At 34.6% G+C, this 20,748-nt stretch overlaps 3 protein-coding genes and 1 pseudogene across 3 annotated transcripts; 2 read left to right on the forward strand and 2 right to left on the reverse strand.

Moving 5' to 3' along the window:
* Window positions 1-989: 989 nt before the first annotated feature.
* LOC122583142 (RNA-binding protein 48) lies at window positions 990-5,376 on the reverse strand. Its single transcript, XM_043755575.1, has 10 exons — window positions 5,277-5,376; window positions 5,083-5,166; window positions 4,915-4,995; window positions 4,680-4,819; window positions 4,477-4,591; window positions 4,334-4,391; window positions 4,105-4,167; window positions 3,307-4,036; window positions 1,135-1,154; window positions 990-1,017 (listed from the first exon to the last, which is right to left on the reverse strand). Exons 1-8 carry the CDS (start codon window positions 5,336-5,338, stop codon window positions 3,962-3,964), a joined length of 678 nt encoding a protein of 225 aa, XP_043611510.1. The 5' UTR covers window positions 5,339-5,376; the 3' UTR covers window positions 990-1,017; window positions 1,135-1,154; window positions 3,307-3,961.
* On the forward strand, window positions 1,493-2,413 carry LOC122583151. Its single transcript, XM_043755582.1, has one exon. The coding sequence runs from the start codon at window positions 1,642-1,644 to the stop codon at window positions 2,227-2,229; it is 588 nt and encodes a 195-aa protein (XP_043611517.1). The 5' UTR covers window positions 1,493-1,641; the 3' UTR covers window positions 2,230-2,413.
* Window positions 5,377-6,852: 1,476 nt separating the features above from the next.
* On the reverse strand, window positions 6,853-10,323 carry LOC122584733 (annotated as a pseudogene).
* A 3,257-nt stretch (window positions 10,324-13,580) lies between these two features.
* On the forward strand, window positions 13,581-18,573 carry LOC122584816 (probable polygalacturonase At1g80170). Its single transcript, XM_043756878.1, has 9 exons — window positions 13,581-13,844; window positions 14,250-14,378; window positions 14,779-14,949; window positions 15,957-15,977; window positions 16,049-16,256; window positions 17,033-17,114; window positions 17,219-17,327; window positions 17,441-17,557; window positions 18,007-18,573. Exons 1-9 carry the CDS (start codon window positions 13,605-13,607, stop codon window positions 18,301-18,303), a joined length of 1,374 nt encoding a protein of 457 aa, XP_043612813.1. The 5' UTR covers window positions 13,581-13,604; the 3' UTR covers window positions 18,304-18,573.
* The last annotated feature ends 2,175 nt before the right edge of the window (window positions 18,574-20,748 follow it).

Raw genomic sequence — 20,748 nt, forward strand, 5'->3', positions numbered from 1 at the left:
GATAAATAATTGGGGTTCCATGTTGAGCTTGAGAATTGTTTTCTCGCCTTTGGTGAGTTTCCTTTTACGGGAAGTGGAGATAATCGGTTGGGCCAACGAGGAGTCGAGGATCTCAATTTGCCATTAAAAATATAAGATTAATAAATTAATGTAGAGAAAGAATCCACTGATAATCAAATCATGGGTAAGAGGAGGGAAGAGAAAATGTAAAAGGATTGAAGAAAAAGCAGAAAAAGAACAACTAAAAGAGAATGTTGATCGGAAATAATGATGTCTGAACATGGTTTCATGGTACGACATGTTTATTTTTGCTTTTTCTTTTATCTCCAACCACAATCTGTTTGAAAGTGACTACGATTCAACTTTGGGTTCGTTCGAGAAATTTTGTTTGACTGACAGACAATGTTCCCTCTCTCCCACAAGGCCACAAATCCATTTTTTGTTTTCATACTTTCTATACTACCAACTATCAAGACATACAAAATGCAACCAATTCTTTTTTAACAGCCACGAAAATGTCCGGCTATCCCGGGAAGGCCCAAAAGCGAAAGGAACACACCCATATTCGCCTGTACCAACTAAGTTGGCTAGCCCAAGCCATCCATCTCCAGTTACGGGGAAAACCATCCGCCTAAAGATCCCATGCAGTAAAACCCGCACCAAAAATGATTACAAACTTAATGTTAAAAGAAATCTTATTCTAATTGATAACCATGACAGAGATAAGCAAAAAAATTTGATAAACAGTATCAAAATTCTTAATGACAAAAACAGAACATTAATAACATGAAAACCAGTTATAACCACTGTAATTGTCTTTTAACTTTCAATAGAATCATTCTACTTGCTAAAACATGTAAAACGATGGCTTTTGATCTTCAAATAAGAATTTTCTTAGCAGACACCGTGGAATAAGGCATCAATAACATTTTACATGTGTACCACGTAAAGGATCAAACTTTATTTATTCTGGAGAGAATGATGCATGTACCTACATGTACGGTGTTAATGGATGCACTGTAAATGAAAATTAGTCACCATAACTATACTCCATTCGGCATGTCCATGGGGTAAGAGAGAGGTAAAATGCGCATGTCCACGGGGTAAGAGAGGTAAAATGCAAATAGTCATTACCTTACTCAAATATAGAGAGCCTGTTTTCAACAAAGGAATAGGGGCTTGATAAGCAACCATGTAGACAACAATTGATATGTAGCAAAAACAATAGGTGTCCAAGAATAGGCATCTATAATAGAGTAATGAAGAACAAAGTGTGCATGGGGCCTTGAGATAATGTTCAAAGGGAGCCAAAAATTTGCTTTCTCTCCTAACAAAGCAAATAAAGAAAAAAACATATAAGACACCACTCAATCACTACTCACTTGTTATGCAGTAAAGAATATAGAATATTTTTTTGTTTACTTATTAGCTGCCTCTTTATTAAAGCAATACTCTTTGCTTTTAAATTCAAAACATAAAATCCCACCCCACCATCCAATAACCCCCCTCATCTTCATATTCTTATTGTTCTTTGTTCTTTGCTTCTTACACTCATTCACCTTTGCCCACACTAAAAGGAACACTTCCGTTCCTAAGATTACATTCCATAGCTCTCTTGAATTGCATTATCGTGGTACAAAAATGTCGGTTCAACAAGCGGATCAAACCCCGCTAGTTTATCCGGTTTCTGAAATCAGCCCGCCATCACACCACCAGTCTGATGGTTCATTTGGGGCAGTTTTCATAGTTCTGGCAGTTATAGTTGTGGTATCGGCGATTGCTTGCTTTCTTGGTCGGATGTGTAGTAAGCGTCAAAACAAGTCGAAACCATCTAAGCATAGCCGCACGCCTAAAGAGAAAGATATGAAGCATAACCGTAATGCTTTCCAGACTAAAGATGGTGATATAGAGTTTGGTTTTGATAAAAGGTTTTCAAGTGCCAAGGTGGCTTCTAATGGTGAACCAAACATGGGCAGGCCCAACTCGTTTCGTGAACAGAACATGGGTCCACATATGGGTAGGCCTAATTCATTCAAGGAAGCATCTATGGGCAGGCCTGACTCGTTCCGTGAGCCACCTATGGGACGGCCAGACTCATTCAGGGAACCATCTATGGGAAGGCCAAACTCCTTTCGGAAGGGTGAATTTAGAGACGAGCAAGTGAGGTTTGCTGGAAACCAAGATCATGAAATGAATTTCAGATCTGGTACAGGACCACAACATTATTGAATGTAGAAAGTACCTTGTTGTAACTTGTAAGATACATTTGGCCAAAGATTGGCTCAGTAGATGTTTTTTAATGGTGGTTGTTATTTCATGTCTATTCATCCTGAATTATGGGATTAATTATGAAGTGCTTATGGATGTAATATCTTCAATCTATGAAGGCTTAAATTCAAGTCATTCTTTTCTCTTTACTTGAGCTAGCTAATTTCTTTCCTAAATCAAAGCATGGTGATAAAACTTATGATAAAAGGTCACAATCGCCAAGGAAATAGTCTACTTACAAAATATATGCAGGGGAGCATAAAATCATTCTCGCAATCTAGAAGCAGAAATTTGACCCATATTCTTACGAATAGATCAATTTGGGTTTTGTTTCATTTCTAAAATTCTAATGATTACTTTAAAAATTAAAAAAAAACTTAATAAGGAGATCAGACGGATTAAACAGGTTCCAAGCCTTTCAAAGTATATCTAAGATATCCCAACCCCAGTATTCAAAAGATTAATTCAATATTTATAAATATATAGATTTTATAAGTAACCATATTTAGCACATCAATTATTTGTGAATAATTAGAAAACATGAATGAAAGTGTTTAGGGTCAATAGCAACTGATCCGGCCCATACTGAATTGCAGGAAAGTAGACAAAGTGGTCTGCATTCTTTACCCAACCCGTCTGCTCTGCCCATATCACCGCCTCTAACCCAATCTATTGACCAATTATAAGACGGGAAGTTCTCACACACCAGTGTCGACTGTTGGGTCCAAATTATGTTTAAAAGATTTAACCACCGTATGATATGCTTAATATGACTAATAAACATGAAAATAATCAGTGAATTATGAACTAGATATATAACTGTGGAAACCATTCATATAACTGATTAAATTTTTTCCCTTAAATAGCATATTCCATGTTAACCAGATTTTAGAACTGACAGGTTATTATTATGTACTAGTTTTAAAGACAAATGTTTCACATGTCACTAGGCCAAAGACTCCTTAATAAGTAAGTTACTACCATTATTGTATCCATATTCAGATGCATATAAATCAAGGGTAAAAAGGGTTCATGTACCTCTTTCAAAATTGATTCTTATCCTCAAGTGAGTCACACATCAGCACAATTCTGAGGCACCAATTGGATGAGCTGAAGTGAACTGGACTGCTTAACACCGAAGGTTCAACCTCAAACAAGAACTCAAGAAAACCTCATATTGAAGTAATAAAGGAAAAAATCAATAGAGAAAACAATACTCTGTTAACAAAGTTTAAATTACTCTAAATACCTGCAGTGCATGCAGAAGATGGAATAAATGAAACTCTAAAGGCTGATTTTTTCACAAGTTCACATTAACTTTTAACTGAATTTTCATTTGCATCCTTTCTATTTTTCTACTATACCTTCCGAAAAGTTGAAGAGATACTCTTACAAATAATAAGATAAGTTTCTCGAATCAACTGAAAAAACTGCATGTTCTGCCATCCTTCATAAAAAATTTCTGCATAAGAAGCTTAGCTGCAACTTCACTAAAGGCATCCCCAGCTTCCAGTTCAGAAAAGTATGAACGTCAACCAGCTAAATATCAACTAAAGCAACTTGATACTAGCTCTGTAGTAGACATATAATAGTTGGAAGAAGCTGTATTCTGAGAAAAACAAAGCATCCAATTTCTCTATACTGGCATCTGACATAACAAAAGTTAACCGAGACTATCAGCAGCTCATGACTATTAGATTCTTCTTCTATTGTCAGTTCGGGGTCTCTTAGAAGATGCTGCTTTCAAGGTCTCTGTATCCGACTCAATCTAAAAGATAGAAAAAATGTTATAAAGTCCACTTAAATAGATGGAATAAGTTAATTAGTGCTACACACCTTGTTAAGTGTTTCCCTGACCAACCTAACTGTCTGATTCATCGACTCCACTGGAAAGTAATCCTGATATCATAATACATGGCAAAAATTTAGGTTAGCAAACTTCAAGAAACGTTTAACATTGAGGGAATGTCTGGTGGCAGCCTTAGTCTCAAGTTCGACTCATCATATACAACCGCAAATCCCTAATAGATGACAAAATAAGGCAATAATATAAAGAAATTTTAACCTGATTAGAAGAAACTGTCGAGGGAAAAGTTCGACCAGGCTGGAGCTCTCTCTGTTCCCTGCAACAAGAACATATACATAATCCACATTACCCCATAAAATTTACGTCTTCAAACAAAAACAAAGAAAATTTGCTATGTAAACCTCTGTTGAAAGTTTGAAGGCTCCGATATGAAATTCGGCTGAGATGAAGTTGCACATGATACAGAATGACTAGAAGAAACTGCAGTCGAAACATTAGGGCCCTTGGACCTTCCAGCTGAAACAACAAAGACAAACCCAAATTTCATTTCTTTCACCTAATAAACACACTCTTTATAATAACAGGAAGACGGGAGATAACTTACGATTAAGTCTAGCTAAAACTTCTTTTCGTCTACCTTCCAACTTCTCCTTCGTATCATTTAGGCTCTCGTATTGCGGTGCATACGAGACTTGAAGCTTATTTCCGATAAACACCGAATCATCCAACTTCCTTTTCGCAAACCTAGACCAAATAATAGAAAATTCTGTTTCGATTTGAATCGAGTACGTGTGAATGTCTGTCTGCTTACACAAATATACAGCAAAATAAAGCCGCACCTAGCATTGTTTACTTGACGAAACTTGATCCAATAAACATCAGTAAATGGCTCACAATCTTCATCATCTAGAGGTATAAATCTACAAATATATATATATATATATATAAATCAATTTAAATTCACTAAACAAACAAATAAATTATATGCATATATATATTTGACATACTGATCAATTTCACCGAATCCTGCAAATAATTTATTCAATTCATCACCACATCCTAATGCCGGAACATTCCTCACGATCAAATACCTAATTTCAAAAGTTAATTAGGGCTCCGAAAAACAAACAAATTGAAATACTTAAGGTATATGTGTGTGTATATATATAGTAAGATATTAAGATTAAGAAGCAGTAGAGACTTAGATTCGTCGCAAACGGTATAGACGCGAACAGCAGGTGCCTCGTCTTTGTTGCGCGGCATTTTCCTCCCTCAATTTGGGCTTCAATTTTGAATTTTACGGAATTATATGTTGTCCAAATAGTTTTATAAAATTACAGAGTTTTTTTATATATATATTTTATTACTCGCATATTTTATATTTATTTTTTTAATATTTAAAGATGAAGTTTTTGTGACACAAAGCACAATTTAAATTTAAATAGATTTAATAAACAAATATCGCTAGTCGTGGATAGTATAACAATGTAAATTTATAATTCGAAGTCTATTCAAAATTTACTTTAGTTTCGTAGGTAGAATATTCAAAATCGATCCAAATCTGTTGTGAAAGCACCATTGAAAGATACTTGAGTAGACTTTTAAGTCAAGTTTAACTTTGATAATATACAAGTCGTATATTATGCTAATTTACATAACTGTTGGGTAGCACTTGCAATTAGGATTCGAGTTCAAACTGAACAAGCCCAAACTGGTAGTTGTGATCATAGTTGACTCGAGCCAACGCCAACTCAAAATTGTTAATTAGTTAACCAAGCATGAGCTTGACAATAAAAGCTCACTCTCATTTCAAGTAAGGTATCCTTGATATATGTGTTTAGTGTTATGGATTTATTGGAGCCTAAATGTTGTTGACCAGCCAACGTGTATATTAGTCTCCAATAAATCCATAACACTAAACACATATACCAGGGATACTTTACACCACTAAGATGTAACCTTCCAAACAGACAGAGCAAAACCAAAATCCAGGAAAACATGGACCAACAATTGCAGCTCAGATTAACAAATTGGACACAAAACCAAAGGCATGGTGATGTTTCTTCTTGCTAAGGCTGTTTGTACAGGGATACAGTTAAGGGTTGCTTGCCTAGATAAGAGGCCAACCCTATGGGGAACCTAACTATTCCATTTATGTACATAATCCGGTGATCTGAAGCAGTAACAATATCTAATTCAGATATGGAGAACATGGACAACACCAAGGACACATAATTCCAGGCGAAGTTGTGAATGAAGCTACCTACAAAACTTAATTGAAGCAGATATCTTCATGATTACACAATTACAAATCTCAAAGTCTTCACTGAAGTACTATTTAGCGAAAACCGAAGGACTCAGTATACACCAAAAAGGTTTGATAAAGTAACTAATTGATTCAGAGCAATTTTGTATGGGAGCATTCACTTGGAACCTACCAAATAGTTGAAATATAAATGCTACCGTATACATTCAAAAACGTTAAAATTGGATCAACTGCAACGGTGCAATAGTTTATAAACTTTCCAATCCACCACAAAAATTTATCACCTTTAACTGCCCAAGATACGAATTAGTAACCCAACTTATTCAGCATTTACAGTCATTGTGTGTTCTTGCTTAAACTGAGCAAAAAAACTATAATCAGGATGTCTAAGCTCTACAAATAGTGAACTTAACTTAATCGGGATGTCTAATCTCTTCGTAAAGAGCACAAGATATACTTGTAGTAATAATATAGCGATAATATCATCTGAGCAAAAGAACTATCAAAATGTCTAATCCCTGCCCATAATAGACTTTACAGCATCAAGAATACGAACATACTCATAGAAAAGAGACGAATGCTCCCCTTCAAGCCCATCACGAGTCCGCCTATTTTCGCCAGCAAGGTTATTACATGGGCTCCCTCCTATCACAATATCAAACCCTCCAAATGAGCGGATCCACCTTTGTAATTTGTCACAGGTTACATCTTGCACGTCTGACACATGAATCAACCTTCCCTTCTGGTTGGTTTGCTCCCACCAGTCCCGCACAATGCTCCTACAAACTGCAGATTTCTCAACAGATACCACATTCTTCATATGAACACCGAGCCTGTGTAACGCAACTTCAGCCCCACCAATCCCAGAAAAAAGTGAAAGAACATTTATTCCATCAGGGTACAAATTCTTCAGCACAGACAGTTGGTAAGCCACTGTATCAACCTGAAGACATCATTAATGTACATGTAAATCCCATTAACAAAAGAAGTGATAGCTTTATAATGACTAATTCTAAATTTAATCTCAAATAGAACTTTAATACTCTAGTATAACTTCATAAAAACTAATTTTAAAGAATAACCAGTTCTATAATCTTATATTACACAAATGTACATTACATGTAAAACTAACTTCACTAGTATATAAACTAAATTGTACACAAAAACCACCTACTGACATGGAAAACACAGTTTTAGGTAATAGGCCTAGGGGACTGGACATTTGGGCTTACACGGTCCTAGGACTGCGCTCTGCCAAAGATTAGGCTTTACAGTGAGACTAACCGGGATCAGGCAAAACTGGGACTTTGATCAAGTGTTAGGATCAGTAGGCAACATCCTGGGATCAACAAAGCCTAAAGGAATTGTGATTTGTGTGTGGAGACCAGGAATGCTGGTACATCTCTTTAAATATCATCATTGCCCTTGAATGGGAATACCTTATAGACAACTAGGCATTGGTCCATTAGCATACAATTTAAGTGCAAGAGGTTTTATTGTTCAAACCTGGAATGCGCTTCCAAGGCCTTTATATCTCTCGACTCTGCTTGCACCTCGTGTATGGTTTATCGGGTACCCCATTATCTGCTCTATCTCATCAGGTTCGAGGGGAGCAACCCTAGTCTTTCCAGTCCAGACCATGTTCCATTTCTTGCATTGACCAATAATGTACTTCTTGACATGTAATGAGGGCTCATCATCAAATTCCTGAAGGGCCAATCTGATTCTTTTAGTAAGTTGGGCAGTTCCTATACATGTCAGAATGCAATTCAGTTGTTCTCTCTGTAACATTAAGGCCACCAACTTTTAGTTTCCGGGAGTGCCTCAAAGATTGTGCATGGAGGTAATTGTTGAATAGGGAATCTACACTCTAAAGGTAAATTATGAACGTACCCCCGTTTCCTAGCTGCAACACAGAAGTACTTGGAATCAACAAATTCTGGTTCAATCTCATAGAGAGAGTTTTTGATTGTGCTCCATACACCCTTAGGTGTAAGGGCAACATTCTCATACAAGAAATACGGTGGGCCAATGGCAGCATTTGGAAGTCTTCTACGAATCACATGAATTTCATGAGGAACCCCAAATCCTATCATCGGGTTAGGAAGATGAAGAACATCATCATCATCATCCTGCCTCTTTCTCTCGTCTCTTCTATCAAACTTATTGTTTTTACTTTGAAAAAATTCTCTTTCTGACTTTCTTTTCTTGTCCTTCGTCTGTCCACAAACAAATGAAAAACCTGCAACTAAGGTAGTTCAAATAAGAAAAAACATCTTAGATGACACATAAGACTTTCATGTTTCATTCAAAGAGAACGGGTAACTCTACTTTCACATCTATGAAATTTTTTTTTAAGAAAAGGTAAAAAAAACTTGATACTATATACTAAATTCAATGGATTTAATTACATAATGTGCCTCATGACAAAGGCACATGCTCGACTGAAGTTGGCCGGGCCTGAAGGGGTAAGCAATTTAGGCTCTTGCCTTTAACAGCATTTAATGAGTTTGGAATTGGTCGGGTAGGAGGGAAACATGTATTTATGTAAGTATAACAATTAATGAATTGAAAAACCAACAAATGTGAGCCAGATCCATGTACATTTGCATAACTCTGCATGTCCATTTCTGCATCAGCTTCCTTTGATAGATGAGCTGCACTTAGGAAATCTACTAGGTCCCCTAATGATGTATTTTTTCCTTCAGATTCAAAGACATTTCATTTAAGTCCAGTTTATCCATATGTAATAACAATGTAACACAAACTAGAAAATGTATATGTAGTAATTGGTAATACACATACCACATCTGCTTATAGCAGTCGATGATTCTTCAAGTGAGTAGCCCATGTCTATCAGACTCACTAATGGGTCATCCGTTTCAAAAGATCCATCAGCATCTTCCTGGAAAATACAGATAAATCAGACAAGTATGCTTCTTCTTTGCAGTATATATTATCATGATAGTTACAACATTGAACCCAAAAGTACCAATTTGGTACTTATGACATAAATTTTAATGTTAACTAAACATCAGCATATTAAATTTACTTCGTAAGTTTACTAAGCAAGACAAAAGTACTGAACAGGACTTACATCGCTATAATTACTATCAAGGTCTGAGAAGTCGCCATCGATATTGCTTTGAGGCGGATCTTTGAGTTCATTTTCCTGCTGGGGCATCTCACTAACCGCCTAGATAGAACCACTGCACTTTTCAGAAAAGTAAAAAAAAAAAAAGAAGATAGAACCAATGCAGAATTTCTCCTAGAACATAACCATCTAACCATATGGAGAAAAAAAACAATAAATTAGATAAGGAGCACTCACAGAATATTCAAGTAATGTGTCTAGTATAGCATCAGCATCATTTTCTCCTGAGACTAAACAAAATTAGTCACCATATTTAATTAGAAAAATGTAAGCATAGATTGAAACCAAAACTGCATGATTACCAAGTTCTTCTATGACTTTGGTCACCATTGATGTGGGAAATCCCATTGACACATAGTAAGGTACTAGCTTAGAGAAATTGTTGCTAGAAGAACTCGACTGCGTTGGCCAATTTATATACAACAAAGTAAGTTTGCCAAAAGCTGACAATCTAATAACGGTCCATGTGGAACTGCATGTTAAATTGTTAATGACTGTCAGTTAGTGTCCATTTATAAAAGTACCTCTCCGAATTCAGATGCAACTACGTTAGTACTCATAGCAACTGCGGAAGATGGCGATGTATTAGATATCTCCAACTCATCATCAGTATTCCAATCTATACTGTCGTCACTTCCGTCATGCAGAGAGTCGTTATCCTATATACAAACACATTATTTAGAAGACGCGAAAAGGGGGACAGTCGCCATCAAAGCATGCACGGTCTAAAAGAAAATGGCTGAAGTAAAAAACATGTAGCATAAGAGAAACATATGAATGATCAATGAGACCCGAAGACTGCAATAAATGAGACTGTATGAAGCACATTCAAGTAACTCACATTACAGAAACAAATTCCCTATAAGCCAAGTGTTGCTAAGTTACCTAAATCGATGGTCATGTCTAAAGACCCCCGTTAACTCGTTATGTTTTAGTCAGCTATTACTAAAAGCAACACTCTATTTACACAAGCCATCAAGAGATTAACCAACTGAAACATGATAATGACCTCTTAACCATTCTCAGAATTTGAGTTATAAGAATAATATAATTTATTCACTACTTACAGGTTATGTATATATAGTAATATAAATATATTTAGCTAATCACAGAAGAAAAACACTAATTACATTAGTCACCTACATATTAATCAAATTACCATCTTCAAAGTATTTTTTTCACACTATTTGCCACTATTTTCACATGTTTCTATTATGTAGGTCCCTAATATAAAACCAATGGAAACCACATATGCACTTTTTCATTTATTCTTTGTATCATCAAGATAGGACCCACTTAATAGCCAATAAAATCTTTATAACTGGCCATATATGATTAACAAAGTCATTAAGTTTAAAGATAATCAACTAGTAAAACAGATTAATAACACCAACTTACCATTTGTCCACAAGTAGAAAGATATTCCCACTTACAACACTCTGCAATAAACAACAATAATTAGTGGGCCACAATTAGTTAAAGAAACAACTTAAAAGATACTCCGTAAATAAAGGATTAAATAAGAGTCTTAATTAAATAAGGCGGCTGATATCCTGACCACTTTTTTGGTAGTGATGTTTTTGTCTATATCTAACTATTTGCAAACTAATAGTTTAATTTTATCACATTTATCATCCCATCATTTAGTTCATCAAGGCTGTATACAAAATTGCAATCACATCATTTTTTAAATTACAGTTAAGTGCGTTCTAGCTTATTTTTAAGAAAAACATACTTAATCCGAATAAGTGCGGCTTATTTTTTTTTTTTAAAAAAAATTAAGTCATATAAGCACTTAATATAAAGCACTCCTAAGAATAGCTTATTGTGTTTTTCTTTTTTTTTTCTTTCAATTTTTATTTTAGAGACCTCTATATAGCTTTTCGGAACTGGGTTTCTTTTTTTTCTCACAATTATATCCAAAAAAGGCTTATTTAATCTTTTATTGTAAAAGTAGTTTTTTTAAAAATAAAATAAAATTGAGGCTTAAAAAAAAACCCTCAAAAAGGCGTTGCCAACCATATCATATAAATTCACGTAGTGTCCCCAAAATATCATCATCAACAATCAACATATATGTTTGTAGTTGTATCGTACAAGTACTCAATGCATAAAAAATGAACAATGATTTTTTATAGCTTTCTAGAATTTAATAACGTTGTTTTAGGTTATGTAAACAGATACATTACAACATTACAAGTGAACAGACTAACGGAGTAACATTATCAAGCAGCTAAAATCATGAAATCATACTATTTATGTGTATAGGTATATAGCAGTTAAAAGGTAAAAAAGACAGTGAAAAAAAAAACAGAGAATAATGTGGTAAAATTACCGAAATGAAAGCAGTAAACTTTAGTATAACTTATTCACCAAGCTAAAAGAAAAAAAAAGTAAGTTGCAGGTAATTTGGGGTTGTTGCTCCTCTTTGGAGTGGGTATCTGGCGTGTGAAATTTGGGGGATACTAGTGCCCGATGATTTGTTGTTACAGTTTTTACCCTTCACGTGTTTAAAGCCAATATAATAATTTTAAACAAATAAAATAAAATTATGTTTTAACTTAAATGTTACTGTATAGATAGTGTGGAGTGATAGATTTTTTTTTTATGGTTAATGATAAATATGTTTAATAAATTTGTCTAAAAATATGCTTTTATTTTTTAGAACATGGATTCCATATTTTCTTTTTCTTAATCTTTATCATTCATTTTGTCATGTGTTCTTTAGTTTACATTTTAACCACATTAATCATTTTCATTTTATATATAAAGTGATTTCAATTATGTAGCACCGAAACGGGTACGACAAAGGGGTACGGAAACGGGAAACGATAAAACTAAAAATGCAAGATACGGGTATGGCGATAAAAGAAAATTATACAAATTTAAAATATATTAATTATTTATAGAGAGACTTGATATTCCAGAGATTTTGTATAATTGTATATGTATATTTGTATAATATATGTTTGATCAGTGATTACTTATCGAATGTTTAGTTTTTAGTAATTGGTTTTTGGAATAGAAAGAATCTAATGTTGATCAAATTGTATATAATATAGTCTATTTGGATTTGGGGATATGTACAATTGCAATATGGCAATCGGTTTTGGAATTAAAAAAGTCAATTAAAATCCTAATATTAATTAGAAACAGTATGAAAACCTCAAAGAAATGCTTATATATGGAAAATTCACGGAAACGTTTCACACGTGTTTCGTACGCGGAAACGTTTCCATGAAGTTTCTGAAACGGGTACGGCTACCTGTTTGGAGTTTCGGTGCATCATAGGATTTCAACAGGGGAAAGGTGATCTCAAGCCAAAAGCCTATAAAGCTAGATTGGCTTAGGCCCAATTTTTTTCTAATAATAATTAATAACTTAATGCATTTAGTCAGTTTTATATTTTTTTTTTTACTTAATAAATAAAAATAACCGTCAAATACTTATTTTTTACTTAATACATATTCATTTTGTATACATTCAGTCACTTGATAAATTTATATACACTATAATATAGTTAAAAAAAACTTGTTGAATGTCGTGTCTATCAAAATAAGTTTCGGATTGTGATGTAGTATGAATGTTGTGCCTAGTCTGTACAGTGATGCAGAGCAATATATATATACATATATCAAGGACTTAATATTCGGTGTATTAGTACAGTGCTTATTCACATAAATATATATGGTCTTGTATATAAGAGTTACTTTAGTGATTCGTATATAAGAAGTTTTAGCAAATTGGTTAGATATTAGTCTATTCGGAACGTGTTGTAGTATGAAACTTATAAGAATGTTAACCGAAGGAAGTCGGCTGCTGATGGGGCCAATGAGACAGAACACAAAAAGGCACATTTGGACCTTTTGTGAATCTTAATGCTGCACTAGATAACTACTACAGTATTTAAAGAGTAAAGCAAAGGTTTCCTAAAAAATACTTGAAGTGATGGTCATGTAGAAAGAAAATCTTGCACCTTCATGTACTTTTAAGGCAAGCCAGGTTCACTATTGTTAGCACTAATCTATTCATATAAATTAATATCCCATGTCTTCATGTGATTTAAACAAAATTTACAAGTTTTCTGAACTTAGAAGAACCCGTAAACAATGGGCAAAATCGTCTTTATTTCTACTCTTGTTTTGTTGCTGTTGGTCAATGCAACCGTTGACAGCAGTTTATCTGACACATTTGATGTGTTTGGTAAGATTGAAAATATGGACCTGGAAGATGATGAACTAGAGTTTGTGGACTTGTCACCCTGGTCCACAAGTCAACATGGTAGCAAGATTCTCGTAAACGTAGATACCTTTGGTGCAGCTGGAGATGGAGTCTCCGACGATACAAAGGTGAATATATATATGTGAACTATTATAACTGGTGGCAAAAGAGGCGGGTTGGCTAACATGTGAAAACTAAATTATATACGGGCCAAAACGGGTCAGGTTGACCCAAAACATCTTTTTGAAGAAAATTATAGATTTATATAGTTAATGTGTTTTGTATGATCATAGAATTAATGTTAGTCCGTTAATCATGTGCTAAAAAAGTAGACTTTGGGCAACTTTCGACCTATCTGACCTGTTTCGTTTTAAACCTTTTGTGGTTGACTCGTTAGATAAGACATAATCCGAATCAAATCATTAATTAGTAATGGTTCAAAAATGTCACCTCTAGTAATAATTATGCTAACAATAAACATGTTGAATCATTATTTTAATAGCTTAATTATCATTTACTATGCTAATTATCAGGCGTTTGAAAATGCATGGACACAAGCCTGTTCTGCAGCAAAATCTGTGCTTTTGGTTCCTCCTGGTCGTACTTATCTAGTTAATGCAACAAGATATAAAGGACCTTGTGTTGGAAAGTTGATTGTTCAGGTAATTTTCATATTACACTACCCCATCCAGGAAAGCGAAAACATGTTACTGGAGTAAAACAATCTGCTGTATACTTTCAAAGTTGATTATTCAAATCGGAAAAATTTAAGTTGAAACTTTCAACATTTAGTTTTACTTTGAAGATGGAGATTTGTAGTTTTAAGAAATTGAAGCATTTCACTCAACCAGAAAATGATCGGTGATTTGCAAACTATCTGAAATACCCTTCAAAAATGACAAAATAATGTAGTAAATTTTTGACCCAAAACAACGCTATCAATCTTTCATATAATGATGATACTGACGAAAATAGTTGTAACTTGAAACTTCCCAGATATACAAATGCTGCAACCTGCATATGACATAATGAACCTAATATTTCTTTGTTTCTTGTATGCAGATTGATGGGACAATTATAGCACCAGATGAACCCAAGGAATGGGACCAGAAAAATCCTCGGAACTGGCTTCACTTTTCTAATCTAACTGGGGTTACTTTCCAAGGCCGTGGAGTTATTGACGGATCAGGCCAGAAATGGTGGGCTGCATCTTGCAAGAAGAACAAGACAAATGTAATGTCTTTCTTGCTCAAATCCAAATTAAATGATATTATGTAGAGGTTGAAAAATAGAAAGTTGGGTAAAAAGTCAAGATGGGTAATTTTGGATTACGGGTCAAAATGGGTTTGGTTTGACCAGAAACACTTTTTGTCATTTGTTTTTTGAGTTTCACTCATGTGATAAAATGAATTATATTATTATTTATCACAATTTATATATATACTAAAAACCAACTGGTTTTTTACAAGTTTCTATGCACATGGTACAACTACATATGCATGCAACTTTGAACTCTTTACCTTTTAACCCCCTAAAGATTTTACCTTTTACATTTAAGCCCATCACCTTTAACTACTTTACATTTTAACTCCCTAAAGTTTTCTCTTTACTTTTTAACCCCCAAATTTAAGTCCATCACCTTTTACTACTTTACATTTTAACTCCTTAAAGTTTTGTCTTTACTTTTTAACCCCCAAAGTTTTTTCCTTTTACAGCTTAGCCTATCAACTTTTACATCTTTACCTTTTAACCCCCTAAAGTTTTTATCTTTTACATGTTAGCCTATCAATAAAATGCTTTATTGTTACAATGTCAAATAAATGTTAGTTGATGACTTTATCAAATTTGTACCAAAACATTGTCATCTGAAAAGATAATCTACTTGAGTCTCGCCGCACGGTGTGTAATATAATCTGCGGCAACGTGTTTAAGCTTAATGAATCATTGTCCACGATGTTACTATAAAAGCTCCGCGGCAACGCGCGGGTGTTTATTTCTAGTAATAAGCTACTTTTCAACATAAAGTGATCTCAAAGATTTATTCATTAAAATTATGATACAAGGGCTCTTGGCCGGCTTCCATATCATAAATCATATAAACGTTCCGCACACGGACACACTTAAGATGTAACATAACTACATATCCCAAAATAACCTATTTGCTAATAGATGTGCCAAAATTCATATTTCTTTTGTCAGGATATTGACATGCTTCTGTTTTTTGGTTTCTGTTTTTACAGCCATGCGTAGGAGCACCAACGGTATGCACTTAAACTTTGCTTCTGATCATTATCTTTAATCATAAAGTTTTAACACAAAAGACTCTATGCAGGCATTTACAATTGATCAAAGCTCATCTATAAAGGTGAGAGGTCTTACCTTCCAAAACAGCCAACAGATGCATTTCGTTATCTCGCATTGCCAATCTGTGCGCATCTATAGCGTTGTAGTTTCTGCTCCTGAAGACAGTCCAAATACTGATGGAATCCATCTTACCGGATCAACAAATGTCGTTATTCAAAATAGCAAAATTGGAACAGGTTCAACTTTTCTTTGTCTTTATAATTTATGTAATACATAGATGATAAGTACTCTTCTCGTAAAAAGAAAAAAAACTGCACTCTTTATTAAATTGCAAAGTTCCATTAGTTTAGGAAGTTCTTTAGACTAAAGGTGTCTAATTTTCCATGGTAAGGTTACCAAGAATCGATTACGGAGTACAATGGAATGGGTACACGAGATTCCTTTGTTTGTCATTATTGAAGGATCTCCAAGCCATTTGATTGTAATTGATATGTTTGGGTTATGTTTGATCTCAAATGGGTCAAACTAGTAAATTAAAACTAAGAAACAACTTAAAACGGTTCAAATTGGTAGAACACTTAATCTATAAACCTCTTAATACAATGTAATTAGTATAGATATTCTAATCAATTGTTGACAAACAAAGATTATATACTTTATACAAAAGGCTTTTTGGATTAGCCCGACCAGACCCGTTTTGACTAGTTCTTAAAACTATCCATTATGACCTATAAGAATTTTGACAATTACCAGGACCACTCATTTTAAGACCTCTATATTTGAGTAATAGTCAATAAACATTTTTGCCAATTTGATCTTCAAATTATATGTGAATTCTTTTTAAAATCACAAACATTTTGAACCCAATAACTATAGTGGTTGACCAAAAGTCAGCATGCACTCTCTACTTGTCTTTGAGGACCAGAGGGAGTATTACCTTTCATTTTAAAAGCTAGATGTGCATTTCATGGATACATGCTAAACCTTAATCCATTTCCACACATGTTTACAGGTGATGATTGTGTGTCAATTGTGAATGCTAGCTCAAACATCAAGATGAAGAATATCTATTGTGGGCCCGGTCATGGAATCAGGTTCGTTTTGATTACTTAGAGCATTAGTTTTTTTATATTTCTGAAAATCAGGGATAAATAAAGAAGAAAAGAATTGTTAGCCTTAAATATAACGGTGTTGGCAGCATAGGAAGCCTGGGTAAAGATAACTCTACAGGCATAGTCTCAAATGTTGTCGTCGATACAGCATTCCTTAAGGGCTCTACTAATGGCCTCAGAATTAAAACATGGCAGGTACTTCTATCATTCATTATCGTTAAAATGTTGTTATATTTCTATTGGTTGTAAATATGTTGGCTAAGAAACTGATACCAACGCTGTGAACTTCCATCTTGTTTCTTGCACAGGGAGGATCCGGTTATGTTAAAGCTGTAAAGTATCAGAATGTGAAAATGGAAAACGTAGCCAACCCTATCATAATTGACCAGTTCTATTGTGATTCACCTAAAAGTTGTCAAAACCAGGTACTATTTGTTCATCCTCTCATGCACAACATCTTCGTATTCTCTAACTAGATCTTGATTTTATCCATCTTTTGTTAGATAGAGGTGGAAATTTCAACCGATTTATCTACAAATGGATCGATTTGGGTTATGTTCAATTTAATTTGGGATCAAAATTTTAGTTTGGGAACTAGTCAAATAGGTTGAAAGACACCCAACGCCTATTTTATAGCATTCAATTTCTGACTCCCTTAACTGCAAAGGTTTATGCTACTATACATTTATTCATAACTCACACATTATAGATAATAATGTGATAAAAAGTGTTTGCAAGCCATCCCAACCCGGCCTTGCTCATTTCAACCCAAACTAAAAAGACCCTTCCCAACCCGTTGCCAGCGCCCATCTTGTGGCCTCTAGTTAAATGCAAAATAGCGAATTAATATATGTCTTCATTTCTCATAATATAGACATCGGCTGTGGAGATAAGCCAAATAATGTATCAAAACGTCACTGGATCTTCAAAGAGTGCAGAGGCAATGAAATTTGCATGCAGTGACACGGTGCCATGCCATAACATAATATTGAATAACATCAACTTACAAAGGTTTGATGGTAAATCGGCCCAGACTTATTGCCATTCGGTTACAGGCATAAACTACGGGCTAGTCCAACCTTCTGCTGACTGTTTAACTTCTTCTGACAAGTCCTTCATTGAAGAAACAAGAGAAACTGAGTTCAACGACTCGATCCATACTGAGCTTTAGCTCAAACTCCTCGAGTAATAGGCACTCTAGAGGTTATTTTATATAGTATTTGAATTTGAATGTTGTTTGAGGCTGTCATGGAAATATGTGACACACTCGAAGATTTACATATAGATGCCATACACTTCATAGTTTTATGAAAAATCAAAAATCTTGTAACATATTTATACAACATGAAACTATTTTAGTAGTTTCATCTCATATTGTCATGTTTTACAAATCATGTGTCATATTTTGGTCATATATGTGTAATAAATGGAGACATATTCATTGCTGCTTTTATCAATCTTTGTGTGGGAAAGTTGTATCTTTATCAAAAAAATTGGAAGTACTTATAAGTTAAAAGTATATTATGCAAGATATTGGACTTTTATATATAGAAAGTTAAAACAGGTTTTGTAGAGCTTTTCTCCTTGGCCCAACACACTATTGTCCATAGGCCTATCATGTTAAGTTTAATGGGCCTTCAACCATTTTCAAGAAATAACCTTTTACAGTCGGTTTATTCTATTCACTGGTTTGAGAACTAAATTTGGGAAACTCAATATCAAAGTCCTATTAATTTTTTTATTTTTTTGAAGTACGTTTTGAAAGACATTATCTATAAACCCTTATAAAAATAAAACCAATTTTGTTGAAAAATTATAAGACTTGATGTATTGCATACGACTCTAAAATAAAAAAGGATCAATCAGATCCCAACGGGTAAATGATCAACTTACCACTCTTCTTTTCAGAAAATTAAGAGTATACAATGATGGCTCCGTCGCTTATCAATCCTTAGGGTTTTTTTCTTTAATTTGATTTGTATAGTATAAATCTCTATGCTATAAATATGACCTCTCGGTGACTTTAACCTATATGTTCGTTTGATGTATGTAACATGTAGTGTACATGAAACAGAAAAAGCCATGATTATAGACCAACAACAATCCTAGACCTCCACGTAGTGTTTTTGTATGCCAAATGAAATGCAACATATTAATTAAAAAATAAAACTTCAGAAAATCTTCTTAATAAAAAAAGCATATGGAAACAAGAAACGTTAGTTTCAGATGGATTTATATAATCTAATGCTGTTGGGTTTATATAAATAAATGGTATTTTGTACAAACAATACTTCCAAAACGGGTAACTGGAAGACTTTTTGTATGGATTCATCATTAAAGCTTGAATTGGTGCGTTCTTGTGTGAGTGATATTGTACACTTTTTCTGGTTGTTTATTATCTATAAAAGTCACAATCGTCTATTAAAAGTTTTTTTATTATTTATAATAACGATAGAATGGTACTCGCGCGTTGCGACGCTAATGGAGCTGGAGGCATTGGTGGTGATGTAATGGCAGCGACAGTGGTGGAGGTGATGGTGGAAAGCGGCGGTGGTGGTGGCAGAGATTGGTGGTGGTGACGTGAAACGACAAGACTCGATAAACTTGAAAACACGAAAGTTTTTTTTTTTTTTGCCCCCACTGCGCCGCAGTGAGGTCGAGTACTCCCACTGCGCCGCAGTGGGAAACCTCGGACCAAAACTGGAAGAACCCCACTGCGCCGCAGTGGGTTTGACACACTCCCACTGCGCCGCAGTGGGAGGAAAAGAAAATCTGGTCGTGGGTTTCCACTGCGTCGCAGTGGACAAAACCTCCTCCACTGCGCCGCAGTGGCCCATAGTTTAGCAACATCAGAAATTGCTCACTTTAAGATTTAAACAAAACCTTCAAACCACAAACCAAATTATAGGCAAATTACATTCCAGAATTGAAAGTAAGAGAGTTAACCTGAAAACATTCATATTTGTCAAATTCGTTTGATCCATGATTGACTACACAACCATATGGATCAATTACCCATTTTGACATCTTACAACCAAACCAACCATCTTTATCAACTCCAAAAGACATGAACATGACCATTTACAAAACATATCAAAACATGACCAATAATAACCAAAATGTACCATGAGCCAAAGTCAAGAGGGACAACTAGGTTTCTAACCAAAATATGTCATTCTTCCGAGAATAGCCAAAGTACCTTCCAATTATCTACAATCACTAGCAACTTCGTTCTCTATTCTTCAAAACAAGCAAACCTAGTTCCTTCTTCCGGAACTACCTATAATCAAAAGGGTAAACATCTGAAAGGTAAGTGAATGCTTAGTGAATATGCTTACATAATATCATATAAACGAAGGAGGGCAATGCTCAAGGGACTGTTGCATATGGACTATGACATCGTCGTGTCATATCCATAATACTCACCCTTAGGCTAGGCATTACATAGATCCATATAAGCAAATGATTACAATCACAAACAAATATAACAATAACAAATGCTCCACATGAGCCTATGGCCACCAATTAGGTTTGTAATCAAACTCAACCATAAACATGGGACTTAACGCCAAATTGTTGAGTCTTGGATTCCCTGACCAGACTTGCTCGCTGACAT

The sequence above is a fragment of the Erigeron canadensis genome, chromosome 1, assembly GCF_010389155.1.
Source record: "Erigeron canadensis isolate Cc75 chromosome 1, C_canadensis_v1, whole genome shotgun sequence".
In the NCBI taxonomy this organism is placed as follows: Eukaryota; Viridiplantae; Streptophyta; class Magnoliopsida; order Asterales; family Asteraceae; genus Erigeron; species Erigeron canadensis.